At 35.7% G+C, this 22,616-nt stretch overlaps 2 protein-coding genes across 2 annotated transcripts; both read right to left on the reverse strand.

The window, feature by feature from the left end:
* Positions 1-3,901: 3,901 nt before the first annotated feature.
* me3 (malic enzyme 3, NADP(+)-dependent, mitochondrial) lies at positions 3,902-12,392 on the reverse strand. The gene is made up of 15 exons (XM_067408842.1): positions 12,221-12,392; positions 11,338-11,522; positions 10,550-10,683; positions 10,269-10,418; positions 10,020-10,095; positions 9,788-9,949; positions 9,292-9,395; positions 8,889-8,998; positions 8,656-8,753; positions 8,078-8,191; positions 7,771-7,876; positions 6,853-6,995; positions 6,241-6,414; positions 6,020-6,118; positions 3,902-5,086 (listed from the first exon to the last, which is right to left on the reverse strand). The coding sequence occupies exons 2-15, from the start codon at positions 11,515-11,517 to the stop codon at positions 4,925-4,927; spliced, it is 1,812 nt and encodes a 603-aa protein (XP_067264943.1). The 5' UTR covers positions 11,518-11,522; positions 12,221-12,392; the 3' UTR covers positions 3,902-4,924.
* Positions 12,393-13,074: 682 nt separating this feature from the next.
* On the reverse strand, positions 13,075-20,504 carry ildr1b (immunoglobulin-like domain containing receptor 1b). The gene is made up of 8 exons (XM_067409260.1): positions 20,257-20,504; positions 19,589-19,759; positions 19,314-19,463; positions 18,463-18,582; positions 18,233-18,379; positions 17,157-17,282; positions 16,211-17,040; positions 13,075-13,809 (listed from the first exon to the last, which is right to left on the reverse strand). The coding sequence occupies exons 1-8, from the start codon at positions 20,312-20,314 to the stop codon at positions 13,771-13,773; spliced, it is 1,641 nt and encodes a 546-aa protein (XP_067265361.1). The 5' UTR covers positions 20,315-20,504; the 3' UTR covers positions 13,075-13,770.
* Positions 20,505-22,616: the final 2,112 nt, after the last annotated feature.

Here is a 22,616-nt window from a genome sequence, read left to right on the forward strand (position 1 = left end):
TACCAGTTATCTAAAAAGACATGGATAAATAAACAAACAAACATTTTCTTAGAACAACTAAAATCTGAATGTTTATTGTACTGAAATCTTACTGATATGTCAATTGCATAATAATTTGGAACGCGGTGTACAGAATAATTACAGAAGGTATATAAGAGCATTAAGAACTGAGTGCAACATCTGTTTCTGTGCCTTGGTAAACAGTGATTGCATTAACTGGTCATTATCTGTCCGTCTAGCTGACATGCTGGCCGTATGTGGTCATGAGATGTTTGGAATTTGAGAAGTATGAAAGAGCATGCAGGCCTAGCAAGGGGTGTCCAATGTCATGCAGAGAAATACATTATACTTTGTTGCTTATCTTGTACCATTTTGTTCAGTATTAATATTTATGCCTTTGATAAGTATTCATTTAATGCCTCCCAATTTGCATTTACCTCTGAATGATCCAAAAATGTATATAGTTATGTATGTATAGTACTGTGCAAAAGTCCTTGGCATGTTAGTATTTTCACCCCAAAGAATGGTTTTAAGCCAGTTATTTATATCTCTTGCTGTAGTGTGTCAGTAGGAAATATCAGTTTATATTTCCAAACATTCATTTTGCCATTAATTGTAATAATCCAGTGAGATTTTTGTATGCACAAGCAGTCTGACCACAGCCGATGCTCCATACAGATCTGATCTCACCATCATTGAATCTGTCTGTGATTACATGAAGAAACGGATGAAACGGAGACAAACTAAATCCAGAAGAACTGTGGCCGTGTCTCCAAATACTAACGTGCCTAAGACTTTTGCACAGTACTGTATGTCTGTTGTTTTTTTATGTATTCAAATGCAATGTAAAAGGCATTTATACTCCATATGTTTATTCAGATTTTCTGGGAAGAGTCAGTTAATGTGCCTTATATAGCACTTTCTGTTTTTGTGTTCATTTGCCCTATTCTGATTTTATGTGATTTACAGCTGAAAATTGGGTCTCTGAACTTACTATTAAAGGGTGATGCAAAACATGACAAGTTGGCATGAAACAGTGATTATCATTGGGACATCTGAGAGAAAAATATTTTGGTTAAAGAAATTAAATTTTCATCCATCATCCAGTGTTAATCATGACTCAAAAAAAAAAAAATCTTTACTACTGCAAATTATTTTTTTTATGTTTACTCATATGTAGAGGCCAATCTCCCATTGTGCCATTTAAAAATAGTGGACTATTCTAAAATTGTTGGATAACGTTAGGGTTAAGAGTTTTAGGTTACGGTTAAGTTAATTGGAACTGAGCATAGCGGAAGTCTAAAAAAGAGAGTGAAAAAAGTAACTGGCTATTAGAGAAGTGAGAGTCGTACAAGTGGATAAGAAGTCTATTTTTTGGGGGAAGTCATGAATGTGAGGTGAACATCACATGTGAAGTGTCATAAACAGCAGCTGCTGTAAGAACGACAAACTAATCTCAGGCTGTATCAGTTACAGTTGTCTAGTTTCATTTGAATATTTCAATAAACTTGAGCTTATTTTGGTTAAAAATTATATATTGGTAGTTATAAACTCATATTTGATCCAGACATGAAAATATATTGATATTGTCCAGATTTCCCCATTTTCTGAGGACAGTCCAGGTTTTTTTGGTGTCCTGTCCCTGACTTGAGCTGTCCCAGCTTCACGGCTCGTTCAAAAAACTCCACAAATACACTGCAAAAGAGTCAAACATAGCCTGCTGGTTGAGAAGAGAGCAAACGTGTAGTGATTATTTTCACCAAAAGAGAGGGCTGTAAGCTTAGCCTTAAAGGGATAGTTCACCCAAAAATGAAAATTTGATGTTTATCTGCTTACCCCCAGTGCATCCAAGATGTAGGTGACTTTTTTTCTTCAGTCGAACACAAATTATGATTTTTAACTGCAACCGCTGCCGTCTGTCAGTCAAATAATAGCAGTAGATGGGAACTTCAACTATTACAGTAAATAAAACTTGCTTAGACAAATCAAAATTAAAACCTGCGGCTCATGACAACACATTAATGTCCTAAGAGACAAAACGATCGGTTTGTGCGAGAAACCGAACATTATTTATATAATTTTTACCTCTAATACACCACTATGTCCAACTTCGTTCAGCTTCCTGTTAGTGAGGTCAAAAAACGCATGTTAATGACGGAAGTGATGTCTCGCCCATATACTTCAATGAGCGCGAGACATCACTTCCGTTGTCAGAGGTTGGACATAGTGGTGTATTAGAGGTAAAAAATTATATAAATAATGTTCGGTTTCTCACACAAACTGATTGTTTCGTGTCTTAGGACATCAATGTGCCGTCACGAGCCGCAGGGTTTAATTTGGATTTGTCTATGGAAGTTTTTTCGACTCTTATTGTTCAAGTTCCCAATCACTGCTATTATTTGACTGACAGACGGCAGCGGTTGCAGTTAAAAATCATAATTTGCGTTCGACTGAAGAAAAAAAGTCATCTACATCTTGGATGCCCTGGGGGTAAGCAGATAAACATCACATTTTCATTTTTGGGTGAACTATCCCTTTAAAGAACCTGGGGCCTGTTTCATAAAACAAGCTTACCAAATAAGCTAGGCTTATTTCAGTTAGCCTGATTATTTTGAACCAAATCAACTGACAATAAATCAGATTTACTGAAATAAACCTGGATTATTTGGTTAACTTGTTTTATGAAACAGGCCCCTGGACAAGGAAGGTGAGCATAACACTATTATCATCAAAAGAGTCAGTCACCGTTATTGTTTCAGTTAGCATCAAAATCTTTTTGTTAAAAACTAGAAAGCACTAGAACGTGTTTGCGGTCTTCATAAACATTCAAACGATTTTAAACTGTTCACGCATAAAAAGACGCAAAAGAAAAACTCAATTCGGGACATGCGCCATTACTGAATTGAGTTCTCTTTTGTCTCATCACGTTTAAACTGACGAATACACACAACATTATGTCAAAAATGCACATTTTGATGACTCTACTTGTACATAGTCTTAAATTAGTTAAAATAAGTCTTAATGAATGTAAACAGTTGGGATAATATCTGATGCGTGTCAAATTCGTGCATTTGGTCTTAAAGTGACAGTAGCTTATAATATACCTACCTGCTGCTCAAATCTGTTCTTGACTGAATAACTTCTTTAGCTTTAATAAGGATTAATATATATTTAATTATAATACTTCATACCTGAACACTGTCTGAAATGTTTCAGTTGTATCTTTGTTCTATTGTATTTATTTGTGCTATTGCTTGCAAATTGTTCACAAGTTCTTATTTTATTACTGACCGTTTACTTGTCTTTTTTAACATTATTTATTAAAATACTATTTATTTATTTATTTTTGTGGTGAAGCCACTGAAAATTTTGGCAGGGCAAGTAACCTGTAAACTTCTTAGCATTGAGCTCTGTGTATTTATATATAGTCTGTTTAAAGATCTGAACCTTTTGTTTTAAAATAAAGTTACAAAATCTAAAAAAATAACAACGTTAAAACTCCGGTCAACCAGCGATGTCAGGAATTTCCACCTACCATCTCAAAGCTGGAGCTGCGCCTGATTGTATGTAATATACAACAGGGCCTGAACAGGATGTTTGATTTTTTTTGCATACAATTTTGCCACAACGCTGTAAATTCCCTCACACGTCTTAAATATGTTAAATGGCAAGGGTAAAAGTACAATCCAATATAAATAAAAAATAAATAAAAAAAATCAACTAAACAATTACACTACCAACAATTATTTTCGCAGAAAGCACATAAATACAAAAAAACTGTCAAATACAAAATAATACGCCTAATTAGGAATAATAATGATATTTGGAAACAAACATAAAATAAAATGTAAAAAGTTATAGTTGTAATGAAATATTAAATACAGTTATTCAATTTAGCAGTTTTAGTATGCTCTCTTTTTTATTTTTGTAAAGTAAAAAAAAACACTACAGTAGTTTGACTGCAAACAAAAACAAATGCTGAAGAGAAAACCACTGTAGAGAAGCTCCATGTCTCAGTCCAAGACGCCAGCTCAATCTCATAAACATAATACCCATTTGTTTTTTCTTAGAGTTTATTTAAAAGTCACTGTCCCTTCAAAATCTCCTTGAACATCTGAAAATATAATTTCATAGTCGAGCATTACTAATAAGCAAAGCATATTCTGAAATTAGGAGAAACGTTAAAAACAATTCCACGTGCTGCAATGAACAGAGACAAATAACTCGCTTCTCAGGTGGACTCTTAAATAAACAGATACACTCAAGCTAACAATTTCCAGTATCCATTGCTACATGACAATTATACGTTTAAAATTAGACAAACTTTGGTGTAGACAACAGGAGAAACTTGTAAAAAAAAAAAAAAAAATCCACTGCAAAAGGACTCAATTCACACAGCAGTCAATTGGATAACTACTTTACCTACGTAATAAAAATCCCTTCTCATACAAACATTCAAACCAAGCAGTCTGTCATTTCCAAGTGGGAGTCTTGTACAAAAACGTCTCTCAATATACTGATATTTGCATTTGCAGGAGCACTAAATAGTTGGAGGAGATAACTGGTTAGAAATAAATGAAAGAGCTGATAGAACGATAAGCTAATATACTGGAGAGGAGGACCACTGATAAACAGACCTGATATTAAGTGGGAAAGTGCTTTTTGAACAGAGCTACATTTTTTCCCTTTATACTAAGCCACTGTTCTAAAGACATTTTGAGCTTGAATGAACACTGCATTCTTTTATCACTTTTAGCCCGGAGTGGATACAGCTCATCTAGTGTCAAATCAGGGGGGCGCAGCTACTGTTTTAGGATTGGGTGGCCTGGAGCTGGAGTGCATATCGTCAAATGATTATGAACTGAGAAATAAGGCATGTGACTGATATGAATATATCCCTTTAGAGAGGGTGTGTCCAAATATTCTACACGTTCTGAACCTTCATGGCATCCATGGGCCAGCTGTATGAATCCAGAGTGAAGGAGTCGTAGTCAGAGTTATAGATATGGGATAAAACAAAGGCCTCTTTATCTTTAGGTTCAGGGTACGAGGAGGCAGTGCCCTGCTTGTAGGCATAGTCCACAATCTGAAGAAAAAGAGGGGTTTGGGAGGAAAGAAAAAAACAGTAAGGGGATTTGCTCATGTTTGCTATTAACAACTTGTGTAAAGACAAAATTCATCCATTTGTGATTTTTAGGGAATATAACTGATCCCATTAAGTTTACAAACTTCGTGGCATCAAATCTTTGGTAGACATTCAAGTTTTGCTTGAATCTGATTATTGTTGAGGGGAATTTTCAGCATCATTACTCCAGATTCAGTGTCACATGATCCTTCAGAAATCATTCTAATATGCTGATGTGATGCTCAAGAAACATTTATTATTATTATTATTATTATTATTATTATCCGTGTTCAAAATAGTTTTACTGCTTAATATTTTGTGGATATATTTTTCAGTATTCTCTGGTGAATAAAAATTCCAAAAACATTTATTTGAGATAGAAATCTTTTGTTACATTATTGTTTTTACTGTCACTTTTGATCAATTTAATGCATCCTTGCTGAATAAAAGTAATTTTGTAAAAAACAAACAAAACAAAAAAAAAAAAACTTACAGTCCCCAAACTTTTTAATGGTAGTGTACTTTGTTATAAATCTCTTAATTTAGCATGTTCTCATTCCATATTTCTTACAGATGCAAAAATGTAGAGTTGGCTAAGAATCAATGTCTTAATTTAATAAAACAACATTGTTCTGTATGCTAACAAATTTAGATTTTGTGCTAATGATTTTTAGTTCACTAGCAGTAGTGCTAACATCTGAAAAAGTAACCGTACAGCACTGTTTTACTCTGAAATCTGACCTGACAGCTCTTACAACCTACTTTGCTATATTAATAAATCTCTTAATTTAGCATGGTCTAATTCCATATTTGTTATGGGTGCCGAAATGTAGAGTTGGCTAATGAGACCTTTCTTGAAGTAATCATCATCTGCATATGGGGACAGTTACTGACCTTAACAGCAATTTTGAATGACACTTCTCTGATGGTATTCAGAGGAGGATACAGTCTACCTTCAGCCAGATTCTCCTCAGTAACCATGTCAGATATTGCCTAAAAGAGAAATCAAAGCCTTAATTTTATCTTTCACATTAAATTGGTTATCGATGTGTTTTCTCCTGAAGCAAACATTCATGTTTACTATTGTTGCGTCTTTACTATTCATGTGCGTTTACCTCTGCTGTAGTAAGGAAAATGTCATCTGAGATGTGGCGAACACCACAGGCGATGACTCCCAGTGCTACTCCAGGGAACACATAAGCATTGTTTCCCTGGCCAGGGTAGAAGCTGCGCCCATCTGCCAAAGTGACCTTTTTAAAGGGGCTTCCGCTTGCAAATATGCCCCTTCCCTGTGACACACACACGTCCTTTTAACTGATGTGAAGCATTTAGTCTAAAACTGCTATATGGGATGCTATAATAAGAGACCGTTAGTTAAAGGGATAGTTCACCTAAAAATGAAATTCTGTCATCATTTACTCACCCTCAAGTAGTTGCAGACCTTTATGAATTGATTTGTTCTGCTGAACACAAAGGAAGATATTTGGAAGAATGGCAGTAACCTAACTGATCTCACCCTCCATTTATTACCATAGTATTTATTTTTCCTATGTAAGTCAATGGGGGGCGAGATCTGTTTGGTTACTGACATTCTTCCAAATAAATTCATAAAGGTCTGGAACTACTTGAGGGTGAGTAAATGATGACAGAATTTTTCATTTTTGGGTGAACTATCCTTTTAACATCCCTCTGACCACTTTTATTCGTTTGATTTCAATGAGGATTACCTCAGTAAGTGTGTAACACTGCTCTGCTGTGCACTCAGCTTTGCTTGTGGGATTGCTGAGGGCAAAAATAATTGGACGTTCATTGTAAGTAGCCATGTTCTTGATGATCTTCTCAGTGAAAGCACCACTTATTGCAGCCACACCTGTACATGGGATTATAAACGACAAACTTCATACCAAAACATTTTCAAACAGTTAAAGTATTATGCATTTAACTTTTTTATTTTACAAGACAAAAATAAGACATTGTAATACATATTAGAGCATATAAAATAAAGAGTACCAACAATAACTAAAATACAAAAAGAAAATGTATACAAAAAAAAAATAAAAATAGAATTACTACATATTATTTATTAGGGCAGTTATATGAACTTGAAAAGCTTCAGAATTTGTATTGTTTTTATAAGCTTTTTGTTTTGTGATCTCATGTTTGAAAGTGTTTCAAAATATATTGTGAGATCGGTGTTATAAAAATGTAATATAAGGGTTTCTTTTGAGTTATTTTTGTCTTATGAATATAAAACTTTGCCAAAATAATTAAAAGATTAATAACATAATTTTGTTTTTGAGAAAAATATGGGTTTTGAAAACAAAGTAAAATGTCATGGGGTTCTAAATTAATGCATTTAACATTATTAACAGAAATATATTGAGTTTTGTAAAAATCTAAATGTTTACTCTCTTTATGCCCCCTAATGGCTTCAATATGCCATTGCAATTCTTACAGTATAAATAAAAACTATGAGATTCACCAAGCACCATTCTAACTATAAAACATGAGACAGGGGAGAAATATCTGCAATACTTCAGTTTCATAACCAACCAATCTGAAAATTTTTTTTTAATTTTTTTTGGTAGTTTAAAAATGGAGCTAAATTATAACACTGGTATAGAATGGATTCAAACACTCCTTACCAATTATCGCTGTGGGCTTAATAGTTTCCACCACTTCCTCTAGTGTCTTTATGTGCGGATGCTCATGTGCAAATTCTTCCTTCTCATGGTTCAGATGACTTCTGCCCTAAATGGCGCAAAATAACAGTTTTGGTATAACGTTTAATTGTGGAGGTGTTCAAATGCAGTATATTGCTGCAATTTATGCAATGACATTTTCAATTAAGCCTACATGCATTTGTATATTCAGATGTAGAGTAGGAGGACAAATATAGCTTGAATGAAAGAAATGCCAAAAAAGACAAGCTAGTGTGGGTTTGATTGTTACCTTGACAATTAGGCCTTTGGAATCCACCATCCAAATCCTCTTGGACGCCTCAGCATGAGATATACCTTCCTTGGCCATGGCCATTATCAGTAAGTGAGCAATGCCCAAGGCAGCCTGGTTATGTGACAGACACAGACCAAACACATCTGATAATCCTGGAATAACTAGTGTAAAGGCCAGTTCGCAATTCTCACCATAAAAGATAACTATAAAGATAATAATAACTATATTAGTGTCCACACCAGCGGACAATATTGTTCTGTTTATTCTGTTTGCTTTAAATGCTCGAGCTCTTAAAAGCAAAATGGATTCTGATTAGCTGTCAATGTTTTTATCGTTCATCAGCTTGAAAAAAAAAATTGTTCTAAAAACTATATCTTTACTCTGTTATTGTTATAGCTGTGGTGTGGACTCTATTCTTTTATATTTAAAAAGATTTTTAGAAAATATATCTTTATCATTATAGTTATTGTCCTTGGTGTGAATGGGTCTTTAGCTTGTAAGTATTTTGTAATGGGTCTTGCATTTGCTATTTCTCAGTAAAATTTTGTAGTATCTTTCAGTCGAATGCACATTACCTCTCCTGCTCCCTGAAATACGAACTTGTGGTCAGAGAGTTTATTCTTTGTGATCTTAAGAGCAGCAAGGATCCCAGCAACAGCAACAGAAGCGGTGCCTGAAAAGGGAGAGAAAGAGATAAGCAAACACTTTTATGGCTCTTGATAAAAGTAAGACTATAAATTTTCCATTATAAAGAATGCAAATCATTAGTCATGTGTAATATATTTGATATTTCAGTGTGCATAATTACCCTGGATATCATCATTGAAGGTGCAATAACGGTTGCGGTATTTATTGAGAATACGAAAGGCATTGCTGTTGGCAAAATCCTCAAACTGAATAAGACAATTCATCCCATACCTGAAACAAAAGATGGAAACAAAAAAAATTATGACTTTTTTACAGTTTGGAAGTATTTAACACACATAATCTTACCTAGTTTACTTAGTTTCTCTAGTTAACTTGTTGTAAATCATTGAGTCAGTGAGATTAAATCGTGTACCAGATAACATCTGATTCATGAACAAATCATTCAGACAAGATCTGTGAACTGGATCAATTGATTCACCAAAAATATCAGCTCAAAGCAATGACTTGAACAACATGATGGTGAGTAAATGATCTTTCATTTCAGAATTTAAGTTTAAACATACTTGTCAGTGACAGCTTGCATGAACTCATCAATGAGGTCATCGTATTCTTTGCCTCTCACTCTTTTGTGCTTCAAACCAATGTACAAGGGGTCATCCAAGAGACTCTGAACAAAAACAAAACGTGTTAAAAATAGACAACAGGGTTACAAAAGGACAACCATGTTTGTAAATCCAATGAAACATAAACTACAGAGTACAGTTGTACAGTATACACTACCATGTTTGGGGTCAGTAAGATTTTTTTTTTCCCTGAAAGAAATAACTTTTTTTATTCAACAAGGATGCATTAAATTGATCAAAATTGACAGTGAAGACATTTATATTGTTACAAAAGACTTACTTTAAATAGTATTAATATTTCACAACATTACTGTTTTTACTATTTTTTTTTATCAAATAAGTGCTACTTTGGTGCACATATGAGACTTCAAAAACACAGAATCTTGCCGACCCCAAACTTCTGAACAGTAGTGTAATTATGCTAATTTAATTTTACCTGATTATCAGTGCCCACATCTAGCAGCACAGGCAGGCACTGCTGAGGTGGCACTCCTCCACATGCTGTATACAGAGCTAGTTTGCCCACTGGGATGCCCATTCCATAGCTGCCCAGGTCTCCTAAGCCCAGGATTCGTTCTCCATCCGTCACAACTATGGCCTATTAATGCACATAACAATGAAATGACCATCTACTGGCACTGAATGACACTTAATCACACTGCACATACCTTAATGTCCTCCTCCGGCCATGAGTTCAGCATGGTGGCAATATGCCCCTTGTCATGGATGGTGATGAACAGTCCTCTAAAGGAAAAAAACAAAAAACTGATTAAATCACGTGGCCCTTATATGTTCAGTTTTTCCTCGTGCAGCTAAGAAAAACTGGTTGGACTGGTCTGTGTGTTTATAAAGCATTTTATTCAGAATTGGTCTCACTAAACAAGTTGTTCCAGGTCCAGAGAATGTATATACCTCACCTTGGTCTTCTGAAAGCAAGGCCATACTGTTGGCAGGCCAGGCCAACAGTAGGGGTATAGACAATTGGCATGAACTCTTCAATGTCAGAGGTCAACACACGATAGAAAAGCTTCTCATTCCTGTCCTGCAGGGTCATCAGCAATATGTATCTGCAGAGTTAGAATGGTTGTTTTCAGTATTAATGGGAAATGGACCAACAAAAGTGTCATCACTGTGCTTTTCATTGGCATTAATCAGGCCGAGTTTATCAAGAATGAAGTTTCAATTGAAGTTCGGTTACTTGTCAAGAGGGTTACTGCGCGTCTCGTAGCTCTTCATGACACGAAGCACTTGGACATCCTGAGAGAGGAAACAGGGAGGTAGAAGGCCGTGGATTCCCAGCTGTAACCTCTCCTCCAGGGTGAACGCCATGCCCTGTTAACAGCACCATAACTTCATTAACAACATGTGTCAGCTGCAAATGTAAAAGAAAACTGCACACTCCTCCTACAGTCTGGTTGGAATACAAATTATAACCCTGCAAGTGCGTCTGCACTAGGGCAAGCTTCCAGCTTAGGGTAGATGCATCACATGTTGGATCTATTTATTTCTGACCAATGGGAAGTACGCATGGCCACCCTCCCCTGTTAGATCCTCCACTCACTGTTTACGTCAAACAGTTTCCATCCATCATGGCTTTAAAGTTTTGCACTTTTCAATCATACCCATTCCTCATCCCCTAACTTATTCTGACTTAAAAGTCTTTGCAAACAGGATACAGAATGTGAAAAAAACATTTACATAGACATATTTCCACTACCCATCCAAAAGTGCTTTGCAAAACTCCTGAGTCATATCCTGCAACTCTGCATTGATTCATAACCTCCCCTCGATGCACCATAATGCTTGGTCAGACTTTGCATTCAGATTAAAGATCTCACAATGCCACTTTCATATTTTCTTATCTCTGGGGACTTTGGCATTACTAAATGTTATAAAATCACATCAAAGCATTGGCTGCTGATAATCGAATGCCTGCTTTGTCACGTAGATCATGTCTGCAGAGTTTTGGGCACTGAAGATGCTTACTTTGTTCAAGTGGGGGTTCCTGGTGATATCATAGCCTCGTTTTTTGGTGAAGACGGTGCCCTTGGAGTTCACACCTGTGTGACAGACCCTCACTGCCCCTACGATAGCAGGAGAGAGCGACAGGGGACTGGAGAAAACCCTGCACAAAGCCAGCGCACTCTTACCCGAGAGAGAGTTCATGATTCCTGCAAAATGAGAGAATTCAGGTTCAGAGAGATTTCTTTTGGAAATTTCATTATGGTAATCATGGTTTCTGCCACAAAAAAAAAAACGTTGCATAAACACAACCACGTTAAGACTGTCTGACCAACAAGCAGTTAACCAAGGTAATCAGTCTTTTCAGATTCAAATTAGACTAATCTACATATTTTAGTAACTTTTAAAGTTAGATGACCAACTAGTAAGGTAGTTTAAACAGTTTTTGCATCTGGCTACAGTTATTTCTGGTTTACAGCTGGTAGACCACCTTAGAGCAGCAAAAAATCCAACCATTAGATGTTCAAGCTGTTTTTTGTAACATGTTAGTTGTTAATCCAACAAAATCATTTTACAGTAATAAGAATAACTGTCATAGCAATCATATGTGGTCACCATGGCAATTAATTGTATTATAACGGGCTGTCGCAGTGCAAAGAGTAAATTACAAATACAAATTTTGCAGGTCCAGCAACTTCGTCCTCTCCAACTGTAAACAAGGCCTTTAGGTGGAACACAAATATTCACACACATGCATTATGTATTGCATTATGATCTGTAGATGTTCCCTACGCTTCTTCAGTTGAACAAAAGTAAATGTTTGAGGACAAATGCACATTACGGAGAGGTTCAGCATTGTCATTGTTCTATAAGACATTTGTTTACAAGCAAAGCCGCGTAACGTTACCTGAGAACAGCCAGTCCACCGGCACCTTCTGCTTCACTAGGTTGAATCCAAACGCTGACCTGCTGTTGCTGCCTGTCTCCACTGACACGCTTTATCTGTAGATGATGTTGAAATCCACTGATATGAACGATCCAGGTTTGTTTGACATTGACGCTTTCGCTTCCCAAAGCTCTCGCCTTGGGCCCGCCCCCATTTGAACAGAAGTGGCCAATAGGATGAGGCGATGCGAGTGACGGAGTTTCCATATAAACGGAAGATTTGTAGACCTGTCTGGCCGTTCCCACGTCTTTTTGTTTGTTCAAACGTGTGCATTTTAAATTTACTGAATAAAAACAGACACTTTATCGTGTACGTGCACGTCAAACATGTTCTTATAAATGAAGTTGTGCGGTCAATCTTCTAGACTGCATTTCTAGGACTCTAGTTTTTGTGACAGCGCCATCTTTAAAATTTTTAACAGGGTTACCAATGGGTAGGTTTAGGGCTAGGGGTTGGTTAGGACAATATATCAATTAAATTGAATCAGTAGCATTACAAACGGGTCGGTTTAGGGCTAGGGGTTGGTTAGTACAATATATAAATGAAACTTAATTGATTAAACAACTAAATCATTGCTAGGATCGTAGAACTGCGGTCCTAGAAATGAAAATGCAGCCTCCGGTATTGCAGGCAGATGCTACAAAAAACACAAAAAGACTCCATAAACTGCTTATTCTTCCTTAAAAGTACTATAATTAAGCATATTGTTATTATTAAAAAATGATTTAGTTGACATAGAAAAGTGCACATTTCTGCATAAAAGTAAATACTGGAAAGTATTCAAAAGTTCAGAAATCTCTAGTCAAAAAAACATGTAAAAGTAACTTTATTGCAGTTTCCGTCCAGTGTCTACATCACTTCTCAGCAGGAGAAATAATTGGAAACTTTTGGTACAGTTTATGTAGCTTTTAAGTACAAGTTAAAGAAAGGTCATGCTCTTTTTTTTTTTAAATGCAACAAATAATAACACATAATGTACTCGTACATACTCAAATATAAAACTGAAATCTTCCCTAGGATTGCATTTGGATAACAGCACCATGAAAAGACAACAAACAAAGCAACTAAACCAATATTGAAACTACTCCAGACAAAGACTAAAAGTAAACAGAAAACCCAAATGAACCAAAGAGGCTTTTTTATGTACAACTTTGATTGAAGTGCCATTAGGGTCTCATCTATAAATTGTATTGATAAAAAAGCAAAAACCTTACTATGGTTAAAAATTAAACAACAATACAGTGAAAACCGTGAAAAGTTACACTGGCAGTATAAAACAAAGAAATATTTTCAACGGATCACATAATATTTAAAATTGATTATATAAAATAAGATGTGTAAGGAAAAAACATGTACAGTGCATTTACTGTCTTGCAGGGGTCTATTGCAGGCCATCTGTGATCACTGGTTAATTCTTGTGCTAAAGTGCAATATTAGTCCCAATGACAGTAGTCTAGTAGATGTTAGATGCTGGATAAGGACAGATCAGGCTGGAAATGAAGGACGAGGACTTAGATCACAACGCTCGTGCCACTGCGAGAGCTCTTATCCTGTAACAGAGAGATTATTTATGATAAGACAAACAATAATTATTTATATGTATTTTTATGGAGAAGACTCTGATCCCAATCTGACCTCTGACCTGTAATGCTGCCTGAATCATAAATCATGCACTGTTCATTTGTTGGCCAGAAGAGAACTGGTCCCCTGACTGAGCCTGGTTTCTCCCATGATTTTTACAGTGGAAATGAATCAATACTGAACTTACTTAAGCTGAACAATGACACTATATTCTTCTAGAGCTGCTCTACAGCTAAAATTATGTTTCCTGCTATCACTGTAAAGCTGCTTTGAATCAATCTGCATATATATATTATATATATATATATATATATATATATATATATAGATATATATATATATATATATATATATATATATAGGTGACTTGACTGTTGAAAGTGACTAACAAATACTAAAAATGCTATTTATTTTTGTTCAAATCACATGCACTCTCTCCATGTCAGCAAACCCAAGGGATAGTTTTATATTTTAGAGTTCACCCATAAGTGAAATTGTCACTCATTTCATTCTAAACCTGTATGACTTTCATTCTGAGGAACACAAAAGATGATATTTTGAAGAAAAGTTTTTACTCATAAACAAGACAGTTTCAGAATACCTTCTTTTGTGTTAGCAGAAGATTCAGGCGTTGGTCATATAATTAGAACAACATCAGAAAGTTGATTTATTTCACTAATTCCATTCAAAAAGTGAAACTTGTATATTATATTCATTCATTACACACCGACTGATATATTTCAAATGTTTATTTTTTTTAATTTTGATGATTATAACTAATAACTAAGGAAAATCCCAAATTCAGAATCTCAGAAAATTAGAATATTGTGAAAAGGTTCAATATTGAAGACACCTGGTGCCAAACTAATCAGCTAATTAACTCAAATTACCTGCAAAGGCCTTTAAATGGTCTCTCAGTCTAGTTCTGTAGGCTACACAATCATGGGGAAGACTGCTGACTTGACAGTTGTCCAAAAGATGACCATTGACACCATGCACAAGGGAGGGCAAGACACAAAAGGTCATTGCAAAAGAGGCTGGCTGTTCACAGAGCTCTGTGTCCAAGCACATTAATAGAGAGGTGAAGGGAAGGAAAAGATGTGGTAGAAAAAAAGTGTACAAGCAATAGGAATAACCGCACCCTGGAGAGGATTGTGAAACAAAACTCATTCAAAAATGTGGGGGAGATTCACAAAGAGTGGACTGCAGCTGGAGTCAGAGCTTCAAGAACCACTACGCACAGACGTATGCAAGACATGGGTTTCAGCTGTCGCATTCCTTGTGTCAAGCCACTGTTGAACAACAGACAGTGTCAGAAGCGTCTAAAGACAAAAAGGACTGGACTGCTGCTGAGTGGTCCAAAGTTATGTTCTCTGATGAAAGTAAATTTTGCATTTCCTTTGGAAATAAGGGTCCCAGAGTCTGGAGGAAGAGAAGAGAGGAGAGGCACACAATCCACGTTGCTTGAGGTCCAGTGTAAAGTTTCCACAGTCAGTGATGGTTTGGGGTGCCATGTCATCTGCTGGTGTTGGTCCACTGTGTTTTCTGAGGTCCAAGGTCAACGCAGCCGCATACCAGGAAGTTTTAGAGCACTTCATGCTTCCTGCTGCTGACCAACTTTATGGAGATGCAGATTTTATTTTGCAAAATGACTTGGCACCTGCACACAGTGCCAAAGCTACCAGTACCTGGTTTAAGGACCATGGTATCCCTGTTCTTAATTGGCCAGCAAACTCGCCTGACCTTAACCCAATAGAAAATCTATGGGGTATTGTGAAGAGGAAGATGCGATATGCCAGACCCAACAATGCAGAAAGAGCTGAAGGCCACTATCAGAGCAACCTGGGCTCTCATAATACCTGAGCAGTGCCACAGACTGATCGACTCCATGCCACGCTGCATTGCTGCAGTAATTCAGGCAAAAGAAGCCCCAACTAAGTATTGAGTGTTGTACATGCTCATACTTTTCATGTTCATAGTTTTCAGTCGGCCAAGATTTCTAAAAATCCTTTCTTTGTATTGGTCTTAAGTAAAATTCTAATTTTCTGAGATACTGAATTTGGGATTTTCCTTAGTTGTCAGTTATAATCATCAAAATTAAAAGAAATAAACATTTGAAATATATCCGTATGTGTGTAATGAATGAATATAATATACAAGTTTCACTTTTTGAATGGAATTAGTGAAATAAATCAACTTTTTGATGATATTCTAGATATGACCAGAAAGTCATACCGATTTGGAAAAACATGAGGGCGAGTAAATGATGACAGAATTTTCCTTTTTAAGTGAACTATCCCATTTTTTGAGAGCACAGTATTAATCACAGCTTCTTGGTGATGAACAAATCATAAATCTTCATATTCTTACCGAGAAATGGTCACTTCTCCTGCTGTGGCCAGTTATTATGTCAATGGAAGAGTAAGCTGGTGGTTTCTCAGACAGTCTCCCTTGAGATCGCTTTCCTTTTCTATAACTGTCCTCTTCATCTGAACTCCAGGAGCCTCTACGCGGTGAAGGTGAATAGCTCCTGTCTCTATGGTTTGTTGCACGCTCCAACTCCTCCAGCAGCTCACCTTTACTGCGAACACATGGACGAGACCCATCCGAATCTCCCCTGCGTCCTGCTGAACCTCGACCTCCACGTCTATTATCCCAGTCTGACTCATCACTGTAGCTGCGTGGGATCCCTCTCTGTGAATTATCACGATGATGACCATTGCGGTTAGAGCTACTGCTGGACTGACTAGACTGCCGGGGTCTTCCACCATCATTGCCCCGCCGAGAGCTTTGTTTCGCTCGGCCAATGATGGGAGGCAGCTGGATGACCCTGCGCTCGACACCTTGGACACCCATCTCATCCAGAGCTGAGAGCATGCTGGGCGCCCTGGCTGAAAAAGTCACCGCTTGGTTGGTGGGTTGAGGTGGTGGCGTTACATATTGGGGTTGTGGGGCTGCATACTGATGTTGAAGATTTTGGTGCAGGACTCCTGTGTAATGATATTGAGGATGAAGCATCGGGGCGGCCACATCCATCCCTCTTACTTGGGTCTCAAGAAAATCTAACACTTGGTTATTGCCATGTATACTTCCATTCATGCTGCCATTGGCATGGTATCCATGCTGAGGTACGAATGGTGGTTGATGGGCAGGAATGGGCATGGGAAAGTTGTGTTTGGATGAAGGTTCAGAAAAAGATCCTGTTGAGGATATATTATTAGTGTCACTCTATTACTGTTCTTTGAAGCAGCTACAATGTTATTAGCAGATATTAGTAAGATAACATAGCAGTTATTAGTAAGGACGTAATACTGACCTGAATAAAGTAAAGGGTTCCCCTGAGAAGACATTTTTGAGGGAATGGGGGCATAGATGGTCTGGCCATGAAGCCATGGTACCATTGCTTTTTGAGCATCACGCATCATTTTGTGGCGCATCACCGCTAAAAAGACAAATGAACAAATAGACATATTTCACTACATTTAAATACAATCAAACTTTATAGGATGGGCTGTCAAAGCAGTCATCTGATTAGAGATTCATATTTTATCAGTAATAATAATTAAATTATGCTATTATTATTATATAAATATATAATTATAATACCGACAACAATTAAGTATTATGCACATTATATTTGTTATTATTATTATATAACAGAATACTTAGAACATAAATAATAATATATATTTATAAAGCATATTATATTGTATTGTCATAGTCTGATTATTAAGTTTGTATTATCAAAAAAAATATACATATATATTAGGTCCATACAGTATATATATATATATATATATATATATATATATATATATATATATATATATATATATATATATATATATATATATATATATATATATATATATATATATAGATATTTTTGTTATCATTAATTAAATTAATACATGTGTTATTATTAATAATAATAATAATAATATTTACAATGAATATTATGTTGTATTATTGTAGTACTAATTTAGTTTTCATTGTCAAAAAAGCGAAAAGTGAAAATAGATTCCACATATTTTATTAATGTTATTATTAATAATAAACTATAAAATATTATTTATATTACCGTTTAAATCTTATTAATTAAAAGAATACTTATTACTAATACTACTAAAATATTTATAATGTATATGTTATAGTCATAGTCTACTGGGTATGTATGTGTGTATATATATATATACCATTTTTTTTAAACTATAGTGAATAAACTGTATTAATGAATGAAATGTTGATGTATGTGTATATATATTATATTGATAATCAAACATTTATACTAAGGAACTGATAACCAGTAGAAGTAGAACACTGAATATATGTAACAAATTTCCTAGTGTGATAGATCCACAGAGTCAAATATACTTCAAAGCGTGTGAATACCTTCTTCTGGGCAGCAGCAAGTACGAGGACAGCAGGGACAACGGACATAGCAGCAGCAGTTCTGAGGACAACACTGGCAGCAGCAGATACAAAGCAGCATGATCAGGAGCAATGCCCCGAGGATGATGAGCAGCACAGTCAGCCAGTCTGGGAGGAAGAGGGGATGTGACCTCATCCGCATCTATAAATGTTTTTTGGTTAAAAGCAAGTCTTTGAGTGTTAATACTTACGATACACAATGAGTCTGATTTCCTTGTCAGAATCTCCCACAACATCACCCGCTGCGTCGATGGAGCAGAAATACATGCCGTTGTCCCACCACATGACCTCATTGATTACCAGATCTGCATCTATTAAACACACATACAAAAAGAACTGATATAACTGATTCAAAGTGATGTGAGATCCTGAATAATGAGCTTTCTAAGACTAGTTTTTGAGATTGTAATACATTGTTTTGCATGACTGTGGTTCTGTGTAAATACATAAAGAAGTGGTTGTCACACACTGTTTTCTACAGTGTAATTAAATCTATAAAGCTTCCTGTATAATATTTGATAAATGAACGTCTCTGAATTATTAACTGATCAAAACGCAATCTACTACATGCATTCTGCAAATCTTTAATGATTTTTATAAACTAAACAGTAAGAATAACTTTTAAATTGTTAGTAATATTTCAAGATGAACATTTACTGGACTGAAACAAGATTAAGCATTTAAATATAATCTTAAGACATTATTAGGAGATGTATATATGAGATAAGTGTAAATCTAGATGTATAGATATACACTTGATATTTATATGCATTTTATGCAAGTAGTCTGCTATACTGTTTTAAAAATCTCATTGATTTACATTACAAGCTGTACTCTTCTCACTTTATCATCTTATATGAAAAGCCTGATGTATGAAATACGCAAACCTTTTTTTTTTAATTCATAAAAAAAATATATATCTAAAAGTTCAATAAACTATTCCATTTACAAAAAAAAATTCTCACTATTATTTAATAAATCAGGCTTTACAGGGTTAAAACATCTTGTTCAGAGATTAAAGCTCCTGTAGGTTCAGACTCACTGTTTTGCATGGAGATCTTGCGCTCTCGATACTCTGTCCCCAGCATAGCTTCATTGATGCCTCTTTTCTGAATCACTACGCGGACAGTGCGCTGACTGTCTGGACAATCATTGGCTGGGTCCTGCTTCAGACCCAGAGCTGCTTGATATGCTGAAGAAAGAGAGAACCACACATGGTCACATCAATCTATTCAGACAATAAAAACTTCACAACAACTTTCACAACAGTTTTGCAGCATTCAAGCCTTCTATATTCAGTTAACCAACACAACTCACCAGTCGAGTAGTATTCCAGCACTGGATCCAAACAGAAGGACTTGTATCGCCATGTGACCAGGACATCTTGTTGGTTCGCAGATGTGGAATAGTCACAGCGCAGAGTGACAGAAGCAAATAACATTGTGTATCTCTCTGTTTGAGGAACAGTAACCTGGATAGACAACAGCTCTGGGAAGAGAGATCAATTAACACAGTTTGCACCAGGGTTCCCACACCTTTTGGACAACAATTTTTTCATTATTTTCACAGTCATTATTATTATTATTATTATTATTATTATCATCATTATTTTACTCACAAAGAACGATTTTTAACCAATTAAATATTCTAGAGCTGAGCAAAACAAAAAATAATCTTGCTCATTGTACAAATATGAAAGGCTACATCCAGGACTGAAAAAAAAAAAAAAAAATCACTATTTTAAAAATCTTTACATATATAAACAGAATTAAAGTTCAATAAAACATAACATTGAAGCATGAAGCTTGTAAGTCACGTGATCTTGTTTATCGGCCTGTCATGTTTGCGTTTGCTAATCATTAACTTCGCCGAAGAAACTAACTTTTCAGACAATATTTTAAAAGCGGTATCCTGTGATAGTAAACAAGCCCCTAATATTCCAGTTTAACTCCTGACAGTTAACGTTATGTTGAATAGGAACTTACCTGTTGGAAATACGCAGAGCACGAGCGCAAGCACCTTGAGCTTCACTGTTTCTTTCATGTTTCTCGGTTACACGGAAGTTTTTTCCTTTACTGTATTTTTCCAGAACACAACAAAATCTTATATTTGCGACTCAAACAAATATAGCCAATATACGATTGCCATCACGAGCACATCCAGAAATGTTCTTTTTTACTTGTATTCTCTCGAGCCAGTGTAAACACCTTTGCTCTCTGGAAGCCCGATTACCCTCCCCCATCCCATGATGACGCCAAAAACTACACCCATCAACAGGTGCACAACACCGAGTTAGGCCATGTTATTCTGTTAAAGGAGACTCATTATTGATTATTGTTCAACATCAAATTCTTGTTTTTCACACTGATATTATTTTAAATGTGTCATCGCTCAAAATTAAAGGGCTGTTGCATTGTTTACTTTATTCGGTAGAATGAAAAAAAATAGATGTTGGTTTCATTTTTAGCATTTAAACACCAGGGGGCGTCACTTGATCGACTCCCTTCACAATATTTTAATTTTGTAGTAACGAACCAGCTGAGAACTTCTCAAACCCCCGTAAAACCAGCCAACAGACTAGACCAGCAGATCAGCTCAGACCAGCTAATGCGAGACACCCCAGGTGAATAGGGTAAAAAAATAAATAGATATAACCATACTACCCCAGCTGATTGATTACATTAAAAATTGCAAAAATTTTTTGTATTATAAGTTTTCTAAAATGTTATGTTTAAATATGCAAATGAGGCATTATCTAACTAAATATGCGCTAATTTGCATACATTTCTAGAACAAAAATCTGAATATTGGATGACGTCAGGTTCAAAATTCTCGTTTAATTTTTTGGACATATTAAATTCAAAGGTTTTTACAGATAGAATTTTGGATATCTTTTTTTATCACTCCATAAATCAGAAAATACTAACAACAGCCAGAAAAAAATATATATTTTCACCATTTTTTTAGGAATAAAATGTTGTATGTCAAATTATGTATCAACAAATCCCTCTGTAAAAACCTCCAGAATATAGATAGGAATAAAACTGTTTGGTGTGTGTGAGTTCTGCTGACTCCGAGGAGAAAAAACTCATTTTGAGAAAACGGACTTTAAAGATATTTACTGTAACTGAAATATAGATTCAAATATAAAGTGCTATAAGATATACACTTAAAAGTGTACTTTGGATGTTTTCTTTCCACCAGTCTGAAAAAAACACTTTATGAAAAGCCAAAAATCTCAAAATTGACAGGTTTTTGCCTGTAGTGTCCCCCCTTAAAGGTAAATTAATTCCAGCTCTAACTTGTGCTCAGTCAAACTACTGTAAAAATGCCACACATGTGACCATTTAATATTAATATGGCGATTTGCTACGTTTTTGTTAACTATAAACTGCCTAAACATCTTATAAGCGGTGATTTTTTATTATTATTTTAAATAGTTAATAACAAATGTAACTATTAATAACTATCAACAATGTGAGAGTTTTGGGAAAGAGAGCGATACAGAGATCTGAGCACATAGTTTGAGCACTAAACACCTGCGAGGGCTCCTATCAGATCGTTTCCTGGTATTGTCATCTCATCCTGGAAAGAAGCATCCTTTCCTTTACTGTGGCCTGTCTAGTTTCCTGCTTGGACTTGATTCTGTATTGGTGAAGAAAAAAGAAAAATCTTATTTGTTTTCCTATGTATGTTGAAGCAAGAGGAAAGAGATATTTTCTCATGGAAGGTTATCTGAAAAAATAAAACCAAAGTCGCTTTCAAGGAAAGTCTGTTCACTCGGCGGCCATATTTGCGACGCCTCCAGGCAGGCATCTGTTTGAATGGGGGAATCCTGAAATCTCAAAAACTGCTTGGCGAACTCACAATTAAATAACATATTTCAAATCAGCATCAAAATCTGTCATGAACTGTCCCATAAATGTTGTTTCTTATGCTCAAATAGCATTAAAAAAGCTTATTTTTCAGACGGTTTCTATGGGAACCGGAGCCCCTAACTGCAGCTGCAGTGACGCAATGACTTTGCCAATCAGCGATTGGCTCTTTTACTCAGAAGGCGGGACGTATTCCTCCAATAGACTTTTGTCCTCTGTAGTTTTTTTTTTTTTTTTTTTTTTTGTCCTCTGTAGTTGACATTATATTTTAGTGATTTTCTCTGACATCATACACAGTTTTAAGGATGGATGTCCTGTAAAGAGCACATTCAGGGCTTTGCAGAGATACCAAATTTTTAGAGGTTTTGCCATGACAACAACAACTTAGTCTTTAAATATGACTGAAAATGAAAATAAGCACTCTTATGGAAATATGATCATATTTTGTAATTATCGTTTAAATCGGATTA

Source organism: Chanodichthys erythropterus, chromosome 14 (assembly GCF_024489055.1).
Source record: "Chanodichthys erythropterus isolate Z2021 chromosome 14, ASM2448905v1, whole genome shotgun sequence".
Taxonomy (NCBI): domain Eukaryota; kingdom Metazoa; phylum Chordata; class Actinopteri; order Cypriniformes; family Xenocyprididae; genus Chanodichthys; species Chanodichthys erythropterus.